This window comes from Crotalus tigris, unplaced genomic scaffold (assembly GCF_016545835.1).
Source record: "Crotalus tigris isolate CLP2741 ecotype Arizona unplaced genomic scaffold, ASM1654583v1 scf7180000018068.1947079, whole genome shotgun sequence".
In the NCBI taxonomy this organism is placed as follows: domain Eukaryota; kingdom Metazoa; phylum Chordata; class Lepidosauria; order Squamata; family Viperidae; genus Crotalus; species Crotalus tigris.
In genome coordinates, this window is record NW_024096805.1 from 615,852 (window position 1) to 635,044 (window position 19,193).

The following is a 19,193-nucleotide window of genomic DNA, read 5'->3' on the forward strand; positions in this document are numbered from 1 at the left end:
TGCATTTGCATGCTTTGGAACTGAAGATGGGCAGGAGCTGGGGCAAGAACAGGAACTCACCCCATCACAGGATGCTTTGGTCTTGAATCGTCGACCTTCCAGTTGAGTCTGGGCCACCACACCTAGCAAGTGTCATGTCTTTCCCATGAGACATTCTTTAGTTGAAGGTTGAGCCTTGTATGTGCAAAGCAGGCACTGAAGCTTTGAGTTACTGTTTCTCCTCAAGGAGGTAGTTGAGCGAAGTATGCTAATCGGAGGAGCATTGAGTTGCTTACGCAGGTCAAACAAGACAAGCCTCCCGATGAACTGTCAGTTGATACAAATGCAAGAGACCATTTTATACTTGCTTATGAAAAAAAAAATTAAGAGATACTACCAATATTTAAATCTGGGCTTTCATACCAGAAAAATACATTTCAAAGCCCACTAGTAAGCATGATTTTATTTTTCTGATATTAAAAATAACCCACAGAGAAGGCTTTTAGGGGTTGCATTTGAGTCAAGATGTCGATTTATTTCAGAACTGAAACTCTAATCTTGAAAAAAGATTCAGCAGTCAGGAAATGGTCAATTCTGAGAAACATTTTTTCCCCCAAAAAAATTATGAAAAACCAAAATGCAGTTAAAAACCAGCTTTATTGTTACAACCAACTTTGAATTATTTACATAATATAAATCTCTTTGCAAGATACATTCCTTCATTGAAATCAATGATAAAAGGCCTTAATATAGAGCTTCAACAATGCTTAGCTAAAAAAAAAAAAGTTCACTCCAGTACAAGCCAATGAACAGAAAGCACAATTTTTAGTTCCATTCATAACATACAAATGAGGGATTTTTCTCTCCCTTTCATTGGACAGGCAACCCTTCACAGGACAAGACTCAACAAACAAAAGATTTAAAATGCAAGGAGAGAGCCAAAGGGGGGCGGGGGGGGTGTCTCTTCCTATACGCTGTTGTGGTTGTCACACAGGGGTGGTCAGCCTCAAGAAATGAATCCTTGTAAATGCAAAAAATTTAATTACCCCAAGATGTTGAAAATATTTTTACCCCGCTGACACAATTGACAATTAAGGATGAGGCTCCTGATGCAACTAGGATCCACCGCTGAAAATAGGTTATTTATCAGAAAACACAAGAAGCCACTTTGATACTTAATTAAGCCCAGCAGTAAACGTTGCTGCTCCTTGTGACTGATATTTTTAATCGGTATTTTCACAGTTGAGCCACTGGGTTTGCTGGTCTGCGTTAGTATTTGTCTTCAAACTGCGAGAATTGCTTTTACTGTCATTTATAATTTATACAGCACTTTCCATCCGCAGTGCTTACAACTCATTTAAGTGCTTATTTATTATCTCAATCAACCTATTAATTAGCACTTGTAGTATGGAGTTGGAGAGCCAAGTCGAAAAGAACGTGCTCCAGATTGCCCGCCATACTTTGACTGGGTTTCAGAATGCTGTCAAAATGGCAGGCTCCCCCAAGAGGCTTAAGATTTTTTATTATTATTTTTTTAAAAAATCCTAAATACACAAATATCAATTCATCATTTAAACACATCGGATATCAATGTATTCTACTACATGAAGATCTTATATAGCAATATTTCAATAGCAAAACCAAAGTAAGGACTTTCATCTTCAGAGGCTGGGCAGGGAATTTTTTTTAACTTTGCTGGAAAAAAAAAATCACCAAAATCAGAATTTGTTTTCTGCCAATTCGTTTAAAACTGGCACGGACTTGGCAATTCATCACTATGGCCGTATTTATTAATTTAGCTAACAGAAATATCAACTTTTCTTCGTATTGTCATATGCAAATAATTCTCATGGATCTTCTCTCTGCCCGCCCGCCCTCCTTCCTAATCTGCATACAACCCAGTAACTGGTAGGCACCATTGGGTGTTACAAAGCTTCTGCTCCACTTTAGGAAGTCTCTAGTTCAGTGTTTCGCAACCTTGCCAACTGTAAGACGTATGGACTTCAACTCCCAGAATTCCCGAGCCAACTGAATTCTGGAAATTGGAAGTTCACACGTCTCACAAATTGCCAAGGTTGAGAAACATTGCTTTATCGTCTATAACAGGGGTAGTCAACCTTGGCTCTTTTATGACTCGTGGACTTCAACTCCCAGAATTCCTGAGCCAGCATAGCTGGCTCAGGAATTCTGGGAGTTGAAGTCCACGAGTCATAAAAGAGCCAAGGTTGACTACCCCTGGTCTATAATGATGCAGCAGTCAACAATTATTTGTTCAGATTCCCTATATGTGGCCAATCTAACTAAACAGAAACTGAACGCCAGGCCAGCTCTGCAGAAAGACTACAGATTAACTATTCATTTCAAGCCCTCACAACTTTTGTTAAGTGTGCACGTGTAAAAAAAATTTTAAGACGCACAAGTAAATTAATTTTAAAAAGGAGGCTCAACAGAATACAACTTTTCAAGAACATGTACTAGGACTGACAAGGACAAACTTTCACTTTTAGGTGTAGGGTTTCTTTAAACCAAAAAGGAAATGAGAGGAGAAATTGAGAAAAAAGTGTTCAATTTCATCGGTTTTACGGAAGCAGCAAAAGGCACCCTTGAACGCTTGCAACTTCAACCAATGTTGACAAATGCTCTTGCTTCATGTGTACAAGATTTTTTTTTTTTGGAACAATGTCCATGAATGTCCATGAATCAGAGGGTGCAAATCCAGATTTTATGAAAAGCTCTGTGTGAAACAGGAGTAAACCAAAGTTCTTTTAAGCATGTCTTCATTGAAATTTAAGGATTTGACTGTATCTTTTGCTGTTGCAGGTTTATATAGGTGTATCTTCCTTTTGCTTGAGCTATTTCTATACACAGGTTTTGATGGTGTTGTTGTTTTAATTTGCAAGGGCCTCTACTGTTAGGAAAGGAATATGTACAAGGGTTTTTCAAAGCGAGAATTACCTGTGCGTGACAAGCCCGAATCGGAGTGGACCTTCATTATATCTCAGGAGAGAAAACCACTTTTCTTCTAATTAGCCAACCTGCTTCTTACTAGAAGAATGGATATTGTCACTTAAAAGCAATTGTTGTGCTAACTCAGGTTTAGACTGATTAGCTCTTCCAACGAAAATGTATAAATACTAAGGCAGACATTACAAACACAATGAAAAAGACACCTTATGTAAGCTAATATTATCCTCAGATACTGCACCCTATTTGTTTTCCAACTGGGAATTCCCTTGAAGGCAGCCTATTTAACAAAAAGAGTTCAACAGATGTCAAGAACTGGATATCGGTTTACATCCAAATTCTACAAAAAGGAACATACAACGAAAATACATAAATTCATAAATGCGAGGTACCATACAATTCACATTAATTTACAAATGGTTATTTACACTATTATATATACACAGTCAGACCCGGTTACCATAAATTGATTAGCTAATCCTACAAAATTCACATTAAGAATCCCAGGCCAAAAGTTCAAAACAATACCAATTTTCTTTTAAATCCCCCCACCGTTACACTAAAGAAGCTTTGATGTCTGAATCCATCAGGTAGAGGTTGATGAACCTGGTCTGATTGCCAGTGTGTTGAAAAATTCACGCATTTCTGCTTTACAAAAGCTACTAGGCCACTATGGTCTGTAGGCTTATGTTTACAGTGTTGAATCTGTTTCTAGTAACTCCTTATTTTCACTACAATGTCACTAATGGTGGCATTAGAATCTTTAGCTTCAAAGTACAGGCAACAGATTAGCTTATTGCCAAGTCACAGCCAGAATTACCTGAGGTTGTTTTCTAGAGCTCTGGAAAATAAAAGAGTCAAGTACTTGCAAAAATGAGAGCAAGCTGGAAAGTGTGACAAAGCCATCTCAAAAATCCAACAAAAGAGGAATAAAAGAGCAGAGAGTAGAAAACGACAGTTCTGAAATAACAAAATATAACTATATTAAGCTACATGTACTACTCTTCAAGGTAAATGGACATTTTCTCTTAAGATGATTTAAAACCACTAATTATTTTTATACATCTTTTTATGTATTCAGAAACACACTGTGCTGGAATATGTTCAATCTAACACAATTCTGGCAAAAATGGAGACACGATTGAAATCCAGCCACTTTGGAGACTAAGCCAAAATACATCTCTTCTAAAGAGCTCATTATTTTTTTAAAAAAAGAAAAAACTTTTAATTGGTTCATATTAAGCTCAGTAGAAATGAAATAAAAGTTTATCAATCTTTGCAGATCCATCCAGTGATCATGGAGGCACATTTTTCTCTATCCAGCTTAACAGAGGAGCTGAACCATACTTTGGATATTATTTTTTTATGTAACAAAAAAGGAAGATGATAACAATCATTATGATGAACTCCGCCTAATTTCTAAGGGCCTCACTGTAAGATGGCATTAAAGAATATGCAAAATAAATACAAAGACCAAAAAAAAGGAGTTTTCTTATTTTCTAGAGCTCGAGCAACACCCTTTACCCGATAAATTACAAATTTCCTTTAATTAGCTCAACACTGATCATCAAGAGAAGCTGCCCAATTTATGTACAACTGTGGTAAGAGCTGAAATGTATCTTCAAAGTAAAACTACCCTTCTCCATATGAAAGCTTTAAGCATGAATAGAATATAATTCCTGTTACCATCCAGATAACCTGAAGCTCAGAACTAACCACACAGTTATGTTCATCATATCCATACACCACCACAGTGGGGGGGGGGGGGGACTGACCAGAGAATACAGATTCTATCCTAGTTTTCCTAAACTAATTTCATTGCTGAATAGTGGACATTTGAGGTACCGCTATTCTAATTTGGGGCATTTGAGGAGAGTGGTTTTAGAAATATCTCAAAACGTATCTTGTCATGTTTTTATTTCTGTAAACAGAAGTTGTCAGTGACTTTGGGTTAACATTTTTATTCATTATCCTACATTAAATCAAGTCAGTTTTATTTTTTAGCCAATGTTTATTTTAGAGTTCTTTAAAATATTTCTGAATAAATATTTTTACTGAGTCTGGGCAACAGATTCCCCACTTCATCACTTTTTAAGGTATATCTGCCTTTGCACATAATGCATGTGAACACATAGACTATATGGGCACTTAAGTGACCAAAAGAGACAACAAAAATAAAACCAACAGAAACTATTACTGAACTTAATAGCACAACTTTCAAAAGTTTAAAGCAACTTCCCCATTCTTAAACACACTCTCACACGTACGCTAGCTAAGTAAACATTGTGTTTCACATTTTTTTGAAATTTAAACTATTCTTGAGAGGATGGCTTTTGAAAAAGAAGACTCAAATGTCCGTGACCAATTCTCCTTTTTCAAATGCCACTACCGTTTACTAAAGAAAGGATGACGAAGAAGGTGGAACCAAGACAAGTCAACGAAGAAAATTATGAGCCCTCACCAAGCCTAAAGAAATACAAATTAAGTGGTACACTTTTGCTCCCAATTATTACAGGACTGCTCCACAAAAACCCTGTTGGTTTTTACTACAGTATTTATCAAAGATTTAAGAAGAAGAAAAAAACTTGTTAAGGAGGAAAATACACGACACCTGGATGAGTAGTCATTTAAAGCTTACATTTCAGGGTAAAATCCCTCTTCAAATTTAAAAGCCAAGAGAAAGTGGGTATCATTTCCTTAATTGATTTTGTGAGCAGGCCTCCACAAAATTTTTTGCTTCCACTATATACAAGAACGGTCATTTTTTTTTTCCCCAGACAGTAGCTTGCTAGAGCTGAGAGAAACAAGAGAATGAAAATTATTTTGTTCCACCCTGATATAATCTCCAGTCAGCATTAGTGGCTTAACTTGAGTTACAAACTGGGATCTGTTATTATGTAGATTCCATGTAGTTTATGGTTAAACAACTGAATGCTGTAGCAATTTGAGATGTAAAAAAAAAGTTTACGGGATGATCGCCTGCACCCTCTCCCTTAAGGAGAACCGATAAACAGCAGCAATGGAATGTTAAACTCATAATAAATAATTCATGTCTCACATTTCAAAAAAAAAATAATACAAAAAGGATTAAATTTGCTCGCCTTGTGTTTCAGAAATCCATTAGAGCTCCCAATCCTTCCACAATATCAGAAAAGACCTTCATTTGAAGTTTACCATTGAAAGATTGTTATTTAGAGGTAATGAAAAGCCAAAAAAAAAAAAAAAAGAAGGAAAAGAGGAAGGAATAATACAAATGTAGAGCTGTTCCTATTATGTACTCATGACAAAAACAGTAAGGAATCTTCTCAACAGGCGGATAACCAAGTTCTCAAATTCTACTCAGGAAGTTTTAATGCCATTACTTCATTCTTCATTTTGAAGTACTGATTGAAGCGAACAACTGCATACCTGCGTGAGCAAACAAAAGCATTTGGTGAAATATGATTTGGGGTACAGTTTTCCATCAATCATAATATTTAACTTTTATGCTCACTTATTTTTAGTGTTTCCTGCCATCTAGTGGTTAGGTGATGTTTCTGTAAAAATTGTCACAGAGATATGCAGATAGCTTTTCCAACTTTTTACAAAAAATATGTTGGCCAGATTATATAATATGGATGGTAGATTAAGGTTATATTTCTACAGACATTTCACTCAGTCACAGGTCAAATTGGTTAGCAAATCTCACCCATTCAGCATTTATGTTTTGATTTCATGTAGCCAAAAATATTAGTACTATACATTTTTAATTGGCATTTATAACCAGCATGCTTACCAAGCCTTAATAAGGTTAGGATTATGGTTCCAGTAAGCATGGCGTATATCTGGGGCTATATTTTGGGACTTCAATTCCCATGTCACTTCAGCTAATGTGGCACATAATCATGCTGGCTGAGGCATTACGGGAATTGAAATAACACATCTAAGGGATACCTGGTTAGGAAACGTTGATGCACTGGATTTACGGGGGGGGGGGGAGCATGAACATTGGACACTTCCTGCATTCTCGCTCTTTAATCTATTTAAATTAATTTAATTCACAATGATTTAAATTAGGCTCCACTTATTGTTATAATGGGTTTTTAAACATTCTAAAAGTTAATTTGGTTGAGCTGCAATTCTCTGAGAGGGGATAAAAATAGTTTGCATTCATAAATCATTAGCACTTGATCCCAAGCACCGTTCATCAAACTTTGAGTTAATGAAATTTTAATAATTATAATCAAAGAAGCAACTCTTTCTGTGTTTATGCTTTACTATACTTTTATGCAACTCATTATTCTGAAAAAAAAATATTTGTATCAACAAAAATCTATTTCACAGTCAGTTATGGTTATTTCAAATTTAAAGATCTGTATTTTAAACCCCAAAATGTTTACAAAAGTATTACTTGAAAGCTGAAAACAACATGAATACAAAATCCTATGAATACAGAAGATTTTTATATAAGGTAGGGAAGTGGTGGCGAACCTATGGCATGTGTGCCAGAGGCGGCACTCAGAGCCCTCTCTGTGGGCACATGTACCATACCCCGGAGATGGCAACTGTCCCTCTTCAAGCAGCCGCCCGCTAACTTGCCAAGGTCCCACGTGGCCAGATGCATCCCAGCACGGCTGGTTTCCCTCCCCCCTGTCCCGTCTCTCCTGGCCTCGCATGCTCTCCTTTTCCCAGGCTGTCGGCTGGCCATCGAGCTCAGAGGTGGCTTCTCTGAACTGGGCTGCAGAGCCCCAGAGTGCACCGGTCGAGGGGCCGGTAGGCTGTGGCTGCTGATGGACACCGTCGGCCCCCATGTGCTTGCTGGCCTCTGTGTGCGGTGGTCAATGGTGTCAGACAGCAGCCACCCTGGCCCTTGCCTCACCTTTCCCCATAGCAATGGCACCCCTGCCCTGCCTCGCCTCCCCTCACCCCACAGGACAAGCCTCCTGCCCACAGAACAAGCCTCCTGCCCACCGTCCCACCCACCAGTGACCCTCCTGGATCTCCCCCAACCCCGCCCGGCCCCCACAGGAGTTCCTGCCCACAAGCAACATCGAGGTGACCATGCCTACCTTGGCCACGCCCACCCATTCTGCCATGACTACCACGGCCACACCCACACAGTGGGCCACACCCACCTGGCACCTAGCCATAAATAAGTGGGTTTGGGTTTGCAGCTTGGGCATTTGGTCTCTAAAAGGTTCGCCATCATTGAGATAGGATGACTCTGTTAATTACTTACCCTAGAAAATCGAAGTCAATAGTGGAGTATTTGGCTTGAATTAGGGCCCACAATCCCCAGAAGAAATGAGAAGCCTGCAAAGGAAGACAAATAAATCCTGATCAGTGAAACTAGTCAGAACGGTCTTGTTTTCAGAGACTACTTAGAAAAAGCAATGCAAGAATAATGAATGCTCAAAGCATGATGTTAATATTGCATTCCACACTATTTGAGTTTATGGCAATTTTGGCCAACAAACTTTTAAGGCCAAGATTTATAACAGTCTTCCCCAACCTCAAATTCTGAAGGCTCCAATTGTACTATACTTTTGTTTCCTTTGAAGAAGGATTTAAGACTTCTACAAAGAAAAAAATACAGTTAATATATAATTTAATGTAAACATTAAAAAAACACATCTATTCTATCCCTCTATATTTTGACATGAACAGCTTCTAATGTAATTTTCAATATCAAGCCACAATTTAACAGATACAGTTAATGAGTTATAAACACAATAATGAAAATAATTCTGTAAACTTAAAACTGAAGAGGTATATTTCCATTAGTATGCATAAATATTAAGGTTGCAATATCTATGTTTTGAAAGATACCATATCTCCCTTATTCACACAGATGATGTATTTGTTTTTACCACTTTATTTTATAGTTGCTTGATAACAGTTCCTGTTTTTTCTATATTACCCTATCGTGTGATACCTCATAAACAACATCAACAACATAATTTCTCTAAATTTGTTCACATGTGACTTGCAAATTAGACCTCATGCATTAATAATCTGAAGTGGTAACATGGCACATATTAAGACAATATTATAATAATCCATTCATTTATGAAGTAAGGGCTTTACACATACTATACTAAATAATCCTATTCAATTCTACAATCTAACCTGACAGCTCTTATAAAATTTGTCATTCAAAATAAAATTGAAAAACAATCAAAATCAAATCAAACACACACACACACGCATTAAGTTTATGTAGCCAATAAGCTATTTTTATGGGAAATACTTTTTAGCCAAGCAATTTATTAAAGTCACATGTAAGTATTAGGTCTCACATGAATAGAGTAGTGGTTAAAATTATGTGAACCCTCTTGAAGTTTTAATAGTTCTCCATAAATATGACCTAAAACAGAGGTCCCCAATCTTTTGGGCAACAGGGACTGGTTATATGGAGAGAGATTTTTTCATGGACCAGAGGGTACGTGGTTTTGTGTGCTGCCTGCATCCTGCTGATGGGATTTTGCTTGTTTGTGTGGCCTGGCTGCTGACATGCCAGGGGTTGGGGACTCCTGACCTAAAACATTATTTGTTCTCCAAACAAGTCCTAAAACTAGAGACAATCCAATTAAACAGAAGACTCAAAAACATATTTGTTCATTTCTTTACTGAAGAAAATTACCTAAAGTTACATATCTGTGAGGGGGCAAATATATGTAAGCCTCTAGGACAGTGTTTCTCAACCTTGACAATTTTAAGGCATGTGGACTTCAACTCCCAGAATTCCACAGCCAGCAATGCTGGCTGTGGAATTCTGGGAGTTGAAGTCCACATGCCTTAAAATTGTCAAGGTTGAGAAACACTGCTCTAGGATTATCAGTTTATTTGAAGTGGAAATTATAGCCAAGTATTTCAGTCAATGGGGAGGGGGGGGATAATCAGAGCAAGTGTGGGAGGTCCTGCCTTATCAGTGGAGTTAGAGGCAGTCTCTTACCTCTTCAGGGCTGGGAAGGGTCAGGCCTGGAATGGCTTGGTGTGGATACATGGCTAAGGATCAGTAACATTCGCTTAACAAAACTACAGTTATTGCGAATCGCTAAGTTATGTGTTTATGTGACATCTTATTTTATGACAGCATTGTTAGTGACCAAAATTCCAGCCCAATTATGGTTGTAAGGATTATCTATAAAAATTATGCTAAAAGGGCCTGAAGGAGGCAGTTCATGCAAGGAATTCAACCAACATCTGTGCTGAAGCTGTTCTGGAAGGAGGAAGGGATTAAATCTCCCTACGATGAGGTCCACGTCTGATCAACAGACACTGGAAATGTTTAATTGAAGTTACTGCTACCCAAAATGCTATACCACTTAACTGAAAACATAGCTTTTGCCTCACACAAACATGTAGCTTTGATCGTTTTCAATAAATAAGTGAATATACTTAATGTTTTTGACTGATTTAATTGGATTCGTTTTGCCTAGTTTTAAGGCTCGTGTGGGGAAGAGATCATATTTTAGGTCATATTGATGCAGAAATATTGAAAATTTAAAAGAGTTCACAAAAGAGTTTACAATGCCTTGGTAAGGCCACACTTGGAATACTGCATCCAGTTTTGGTCACCACGATGTAAAAAAGATGTTGAGACTCTGGAAAGAGTACAGAGGAGAGCAACAAAGATGATTAGGGTACTGAGGCTAAAACATATAAGGAACGGTTGCTGGAATTCGTTATGTCTAGTCTAACGAAGAGAAGGACGAGGGGGGACATGATAGCAGTGTTCCAATATCTCAGGGGCTGCCCCAAAGAAGAGGGAGTCAAGCTATTCTCCAAAGTCTTTGAAGGCAGGACAAGAAGCAACGGATGGAAACTAACCAAGGAGAGAAGCAACCTAGGAGAAACTTCCTGACAGTTAATACAATTAACCAGTGGAACAACCTGCCTCCAGAAGCGGTGAATACTCCAATCTGGGAAGTTTTTAAGAAGAGATTGGACAGCTATTTGTCTGAAATGATATAGGGTTTCCTGCCTGAGCAGGGGTTTGGACTAGATGACCTCCAAGGTCCATTATTATTATTATTATTATTATTATTATTATATTATTATTATTAACTTCTAAGCATCTCAGTATGCTAGCACTGATAAATTATCTTTCTTAGGAGTATCTGCATCCTTTGACAGCCACACAGATGCTCTGCTGAAAGGGTGGGCACAATCAGCCACTTTGCTAGTGACCAACTGCTCAGATGAGGCCAGCTTTCATAGCAGCTTTGTGAGTCGTGAAAGAGATGGATTACCTCTTGAAGAGAGATAATTTGTGTCTTCTAACACACTAAACAGAGCACCTCTTTAAAACACTTTGCAAAGCCCTCATGTAAACGTACAACAAGATGTATTTGTAACAATAAAACAGCTTTCAAGTAGCAGAAAATATTCAAGTACTTCCCAGTATATGGAAATGCCTTATTTCTATAGCACTTTACTGTACCAGTTCCTGCTATATTTCAGTATGGAACTAAGGGTAGCCTTTGACTTACAACAGTACGTTTCGTGACCGTTTGAAGTTACAATAACACTGACAAAAGTGACATATGACTAGTTTTCACACAATGGAGCATCCCCACGATCACATCATCAAAACTCAGATGCTTGGGAAATGGTTCTTATTTATGAGGGTTGCAGTGTTCTGGGGTCACGTGATTCTCTTTTGCGATCCTCTGACAAGCAAAGTCAATGGGGAAGCTAGAGTCACTTAACAACCGGGTTACTAACTTAACAACTGCAATCATTCACTTAACAACTGTGGGAAGAAAGGTCATAAAATGGGGCAACATTCATTTAACAAATGTCTCGCTTAGCAACAGAAATGTTGGGCACAACTGTGGTCGTTAAGTCGAGGACTATCTCCAACACTGTCTATTTTATGAATAACAACATTCCAAATAATTTGGTTCTGGTCTCATAATAACGGCAGAAAACAGAGGCTAGTTAGGAAGGTCCTCAAAAAACAAGTCAACATGGTTAACATCAGAATCAACTTGGTGACACCTGATAAAGCCCTAGAAACTTTTTTTTTTCCTCTGCAAATGAACAGCGTACAGATGGTAGTAAGCAATTAAAACAGGCTCATTCCTATTTTCTAAGGATCCTTTGGTTTTGACTGGAAATAGGTGCTTTGGAACATATGGCAGTGTAAACACAATTGTCGGTGGCTATCATTAAAGTAGCGGTATCTGTATCCATCCCTGAAGCCTCACAGCAGCTGCACTGTCCTAGAGTCAGACACAGCTGCTTTAATGACCACAAAGCAGATCCTGCCTTTAAGCTGTCGTGTACTCCTAAGTTACTTCTTCCCAAACTGCACAACCCTATTTATTTTATATAAGCAGACGATGCTGTAAAATGCTTATGTGTTCTGTGATGAAGAAAAGCAAATGAATTTACTTTTAACTGCACTTCTTTTAAGTCATCTGTGAATTCACACATTATGCCCAGTGCAAGGGTCTGTCTGACACTTTCTAGAATTGTTTAGAGAAGCTCACTGCACCATGTACCTAAATAGGACTCTTGCTGAATTCATTATCTAAGACTCACACAGGAGATCTGAAGGAACGGTGAAATACGTTGAGACAAATGGGGCAGGAAGACGTGTTGTCTGAATTCAAAGGTAACGACTGAGAAAAATGTGGTTATGGGTAATAGTAAGTTGTCGTCCCCTATGATTTTGGTGCTTCACTAAGATGAGTCACTAATAAACTGCTTACTTGGAAGAGAATATGGTTGTATAAATCAACCAAAGAGGGTATCTTTCAAAGACTGCATCTCAATCAGGGAGTAAAGAAAGAGCCTATGTGTCTGCCTAATATAATTCAACTCGGAAAGAAGCTCAAGGTTGTGGATGCACACTTGTGGAGCAAGTATGGATCAGAACGGAGCATTTCTGTTTGGTAAGTTCATAGTAAAGTTTGATTGTTACCTCTACTCATTTAGCAAGATGTTTGGAGAAAGATGACACTCTTTGGACAGACTTTGAAAAGTCTGAAAAATCAGGATTAAATGCTGGTACTGGTAAAACAATATCACGTGATTATGATAAAAACAAAACTAAAACAGGAAGATAAGGAATGAAACTGATGCTTCCGATGTGTTGCAAGTAGTCCTTGACTTACAACCGTTTGTTTAGCAACCATTCAAAGTGCGACAGTGAAAAAAGTGGCATTTTTCACACATATGACTGTTGCAGCATCCCCACGGATGCTGATCAACTGACTCATATTTATGATTGTTGCAATGTCCTAGGGCAGTGATGGTGAACCTTTTAGAGACCGAGTGCCCCAAAATCACACTGCCCCCGGCCCACACCCACTCCATGCCCGTTCCACCCCCCATCCCCCGCCCATGCCCTACCCATCCACCGCCTCCATGGCTCGCAGCAGCAGATTGCCCAGGCAGCCCTGCAGTGCTATGGCAGCCACACCCTCCACCTGCATCCCGCAGCATCATCGCGTGATCATCAAGACTGTAAATAGCCCTCTCATGAGTATTCAGCTTCCAAAGGTTCCATTTCTCTTAGTTCAGTTGCCTCCCTGCTCACCAGATCCTCTTTCGTGATCCCAATGTGGATCTACTGTATACTCTTTGAAATAGCCTAAGATAGAAGGCTATCTTAAGTACTATTTTCCTTCCATATTCTTGGTCAAAGGCATGACTGCTGCCCAATCATGCCTTTGACCAACCACTGGATCCCTTTTCCAAGTATCTCTCCGTTAGTCACAGGAATCTTCTCAAAGTCTTTTTATTCAGGCTGATCCCATATTTGAGATACAACCAGCCTTCTTTTGGCCCAAGATTACTGTCTTAGTGAAGGCTGCAACTAAGCTTCAGATTCTTACTATTGCCATCAATCCATGGTATCTGCTCTACTAAATTCTAAGCAGAACTTTGCCGATCACTTAATCTATATCTGTTAAATTAGAATGTCTGTTCCTACAGCAAACAAATTGGATAGCAAATTCCCTTGCTGTCTTCTCAGATGATAAAATACTAAGTTTAAGATGATACTGTTCCCATTGTCCAAATTCTAGTGTTTTCAGTCTTGCTGAAGACCCTAAGGCAGTGATGGCGAACCTATGGCACGCATGCCAGAAGCGGCACTCAGAGCCCTGGCTGTGGGCACACCTGCTGCCACCGCTACCAGCTCGTGCAGGTCCATTAGCTGCCGCTGGCACCCGGAGCGGCAGCCCCACCCAGCATAAAGGAGGTGAAGCAGCTGGCTAGCAAGCTCAAGTAGAGGTGGTACAGCACACACCCCACGCACTCGCTGGCCTCTGTGTGTGGGGGCTGATGGTGTCAGGCAGCAGCCACCCCTGCCTCGCCTTGCCCCGCAGCAATGGCACCCCCGCCCTACCCTTTGCCTCACCCCGCAGGACGAGCCTCCTGCCCACTGCCCCACCCACCAGAGACCCCCTGGATCTCCCCCACAGGCAGCCCCCAATGAGCAACATCAAGGTGGCCACGCCCATCCCGGCCATGCCCATTCAGTCTGCCGTGAACATCGCAGCCACGCCCACCCAGTGGGCCACACCCCTTGCCCCCCCCCGAGGGCACCACAATGCTGATGCAGCCCTGGCACTTTGTGATAAATAATTGGGTTTGGGTTGCGATTTGGGCACTCAGTCTCTAAAAGGTTCACCATCACTGGCATAGATAAAAAAAAAATGTGCAAATCACAGAGACCATGCTGAAAAACCTACTTGTTCAATATGTAAAGTAGCTGAAGGGCATCAGGCAAGGTGGGCCTCCTCTACACACACACACACACACACACACACACACACACACACAAAATCATATAGTTCTTGCCAGGAATGCCATGATTTAAGCCATTTTTCTGGGACAAAATCCCCAACTGAAATTTTATTTTTGCTCCTGGTTAAGAATAAACAAAAGACCAGCATTTTCATAGAAACAGCAAAGATGACAAAAGCATAGCACTTGTGGATTTGGTATGGTCAACAAAAGAGAGAAATCACGAGAATCCTTTTTAGGCATATGTTCTGGAAAATTTCAGAACATTTTATTTTGGCTTTGAACTGTCATTCTAGAAGTAATTGAGCAGGTTTTTTGAAAACTATTTCCACAAAAACTCTGCCAAAGAACCCCTTGCACAATGAGTAGGATCTGGAGGAAAAACCAAACATTCCACAACCCTACAGAACATTCTTTTCCTGGTAGGTTTTACATGTACCAACTCAAATCTAGAAGCACTGAATTTTCACTGCCACAAAAGATGAACAAGAGTATCTAAAACCTTGTCAAGATCGCTTGCACCCAGTCTTGGTGTTAGCAAAATAAAATCTAAACTTACCAGAGCAAACTGGTTCACTTGGACATAAAGCAGCTCCACCTCTTTTTCAGTGACATCTGTTCCAAATCCTTTATATTCCTTGTAGGCTTCCAAGTAAGATCTCAACCATTGCTCCTGCAGCTTTCTGCTTGGATAGAGGCTATAGTCAACCTCACTCACTCCTACAAAACAGCAACTCGTTAAGAAGAAAAATTGACATTTCAAAATGTTTAAAACAAATTCTATATTCCTGTGTTCTACTTTGCTCTTTATTTTATCTCAGGATCTGAAACAGAAATTATGCACTCATTTGACCCAGGTCTTGGCACCTAACATTCTTTAGTGCCCATCAAACTCCCCACGCTGTTTTATTTAAGATTATTTGTATTTAAAAATAAGATAGGAAAAAAGCAAAGGAGTAGCCTTAAGAATACTGTTTTGGTTTTTTAAATAATTCCTTAGGCACCCATGAGCATCCAAGAAACATTTTTACAAAATGAAAATGGGAGATGACTAGCCAAAGCTTTTTTTTTTTTGCCTCCTGGTGCATTGGGGGATTTCTGACTTGTGTGCAAAGAAGGGGGGCGGGACAGAAGAGCAGTCGGGAGGCAAGTGCTAGACCCAAGAAAGGAATAGAAAGGTAAGTATATCCACAGCTACTCTTTAAAGATTCCACAGGCAGGGTTTAAATCCAAGCGCAATCTCATTTCAGGTTTCACTCTACAGTATTTAAATATTAAATTATAACGTCCCACAAAAGAGATTAAGACATTTTAGTATTGCCTTCTCCAATAAACTAATCTGGAATGACAGTCTTAATTGAGGAAATTTAGGAACCTCTTTTCTTTTTTCTTTTCTTTTCTTTTCCAAGAACTGCCCCCTTTATTTCTCACCCAACAATCTTATTTGAAGGTCAGAGGGGGGATAGCAAACTTCAGGGCCTTTCTGAAGGGTTCAGGAGTTCATAGAGCAGGGCTTTTCAACCTTTTCACCCATTGTACCACTTTTAGGATATGGCAATATCCGAGTACCACCAGTCGCCTAGCAAGAGGTCAAAAACTTGATGACCAAAAAAAAAAAAAGGAAAAAAGTGATAAAATACAGGTAGTCCTCGACTTACAACAGTTTGCTTAGTGACTGTTCAAAGTTACAATGGCACTGAAAAAAGTGCCCCCCAAGACACCCGCCTGCCCGCATGGTGGCGCTCTTCCTCCTGTCCGAGGTTTTCATTGTGAGCATTTCTGTTGAGGATTGGCAGTGGGGGTGGGGTGGGGTTGTTTGTTTTTTATTCCCAGGGCTGTCAGGGCTCAGCGGAAGCGCCAGGATCAGTGCCAGGCTCCAGCTAAAGCTCGGTGCTGATCCCGGCGCTTCTGCTGAGCCCAGAAGAAGCGCCGATCAGCTGGAATGTTGCAGCATCTCCAGGGTCTTGTGATTTACATTCAGATGCTTGGCAACTGATTCATATTTACGACAGTCAGTGTCCCAGGGTCATGTGAAGTGATCAAAACCTTCTGCAACCACACAGCAGATGGGGGGAATAAAAACCAAACACCCCCCACCCCACTGCCAATCCTCAACAGAAATGCTCACAATGAAAACCTCAGAGAGGAGGAAGAGCGCCGCCGGGCAGGCAGGCAGATGTCTTGCTCAGCTGTGGCTTGGGGGGCACTTGTTTCAGTGCCATTGTAACTTTGAACAGTCACTAAGCGAACTGTTGTAAGTCGAGGACTACCTGTACTTCATCACTTTTTTTCCTTTTGGGGGGGTCATCAAGTTTTTGACACCTTGCTAGGCGACTGGTGGTACTCGGATGTTGCCATATCCTAAAAGTGGTACAATGGGTGAAAAGGTTGAAAAGCCCTGCCCTATAGGCACCATGAAGAAAGGGAAATAAGGAAGTCCAGGGACATTTCAGGCTGACAAGAGAGAGGATTTATTTTAGGTCATTAGGTCTTCTTCCCATGAAAGCAGCTATGTGCGCAAACCCATGGAAGCAGTCGGAACACGTCTCAAAAGATGCTTGCAAAAGATGCTTTAAGAAATCTGAGAAGTGGGTCTACTTGTATAGCTGCACACTGTGAGGCACTCATCCAATCCTGATGCAAGCTCTAATGTCCAAGCCATTAGCAGCCAGGTTACTACCATACCTGCAAACTCATTGAAGTGGTTCCCAATATCATAAGCAAGGTAATTATATCCAGAGTACTCGTAGTCAATGAACTGAACGTCACCTACACGAGACACAAAAATAAAAATTTTTAAGAGTAAGAGTTGGGAATCTGCACTGTGCCACTTAATACCTGCCAGTGTGTTCCACTCTGCTGTGCTCTGTAGCATGCATTTTAGGAAATACCAAGATTGCATTTTTGTTTGTTTGTTTGTTTTAACAAACATAATAAACTTCTTTACCAAAGATACCTGTTCTTAATTACTTAGGGATAGAACCTCTGCTTTTGTACCACAGGGGGGCATCAGTTATCTTACATTCCATTAGTTAGAGGGACTTGGTCTCTGAATATAACATTCAAATCATTTTTAAACTATTCCTCATCCAAAGTTAGCAGGGCTGAATACAAAATAAGTTAGTACAGTTACAGACAAGGGGTTCTTTAATAGAACGCTTATCATTTTGCTTAAGGGGGTATACGTGCTGTTATTTTGCTTCCTTTACACAAAACTTGTTCATTTTGCTTATATTACAGCACATCTTCCCCAAGTGTTTACCTACTATCAGAACATCTGCATGAAACCATACAAGTTGTAATCAACTATGAATTCATATTGTCCTTAAGTCTATCCTGACGTATCTCTCAGATTAAAATGTGCAAAAGGAAGCAGCACTATAGGTTTCCAAGCAATAGAGAACGGACTTTGAGCCCCTGAACAATTAAACTGTTTTTCTTTACTTTAAGTGTGTCTAATAAACATATGTGGCGATACAATCATAAAGACTAGTTTATATTATGCAGTGCAAGAAGAGGCATTAAATGTTCTCACTGCTAGAATATATTGCCAGCAATCCTCAGCAATCATTCCGAAGCAGCTCTCGGAAATATAGTTCCATAAGGCGGCTGAGGATATGTCTGTCTATATTCCAAATAGTCTACCTACAATTACATATTTCAGGATTCTTTGTGAAATGCAATTATAGTTCATTGAGAAAAATTCACGTCAGATACATAATAAATTTGTATCTTTAAGATGCCACAAGATATTCTTGGGATGTGGGTCGTGGTGGAACAAACTAATATAGTTAAAACATATACAGAGGCTTCTCATAATAGTATCTTACAAGCCAGGGAGTAAATTTATATCATACAGGCAGTGATGGGATTCAGCCGGTTCGCACCAGTTCGGCAGAACCAGCAGCTAATTTTTTGTGGCCCAGGCTCAGAATGGACTACCAGAAGCGGCATCCACACCGAGAACTGGTTGTTCACATATTTGAATCCCACCACTGCATACAGGCAATTCAGAAAAATATTTTAAGTGGCCTCTAAACAGATCCTGTTTCCCAAGTCGCTCATCTTATAAAGATGATTCAGTAAAAACAAATGCACGCTCAGTTTAACTCTTCTTTTGCCATCCAAATACAGCTAACCTTTAACAGAACTATACTTTATCTGAATGTTTGCAGTTAAAAAAACAAAACCAATAAAGATAGCAGGTGAAAGACCTGCATGCACAATACTAAGCAAATCAAACATTATTTGTATTCCAGATATACATTAATTATGTCTGCAATGCTGTTATCACCATACATTAATCCCTTTGCTAACTTCCAATTATAATTAACAATATTACAAAACAAAACAAAAAAGACAGAAAGAAAGAAAATGAAGCTAAGATACAGATGAGGCTGTTACCAGGCTCCGTGCTCTCCTAGGGGGAGGTGCATGCGAACAAGTGATGCGATAATACCTCCAGTCAGTGCCTGTAAGTAGCACGGTGCACGCCGCCACTTGGC

General features: G+C 39.7%; 1 protein-coding gene across 2 annotated transcripts in view; it reads right to left on the reverse strand.

Annotated features, from left to right (window-relative positions):
- Positions 1–617: 617 nt before the first annotated feature.
- ETNK1 (ethanolamine kinase 1) overlaps positions 618–19,193 on the reverse strand; it is a 33,621-nt gene continuing 15,045 nt past the window's right edge. The window contains exons 5-9 of one of the 2 annotated variants that reach the window (XR_005557183.1): positions 17,374–17,457; positions 15,248–15,408; positions 8,162–8,235; positions 2,242–6,351; positions 618–2,096 (exon numbers count right to left, since the gene is read on the reverse strand). Coding sequence is in view for 1 of the 2 variants with exons in the window: in XM_039347346.1 (XP_039203280.1) it covers positions 6,279–6,351; positions 8,162–8,235; positions 15,248–15,408; positions 17,374–17,457 (392 nt within the window). In the remaining variant the exon portion in view is untranslated. Of the gene's footprint in view, positions 2,097–2,241; positions 6,352–8,161; positions 8,236–15,247; positions 15,409–17,373; positions 17,458–19,193 lie in introns of those variants that run through there. The other variant, XM_039347346.1, reaches the window with a different exon arrangement.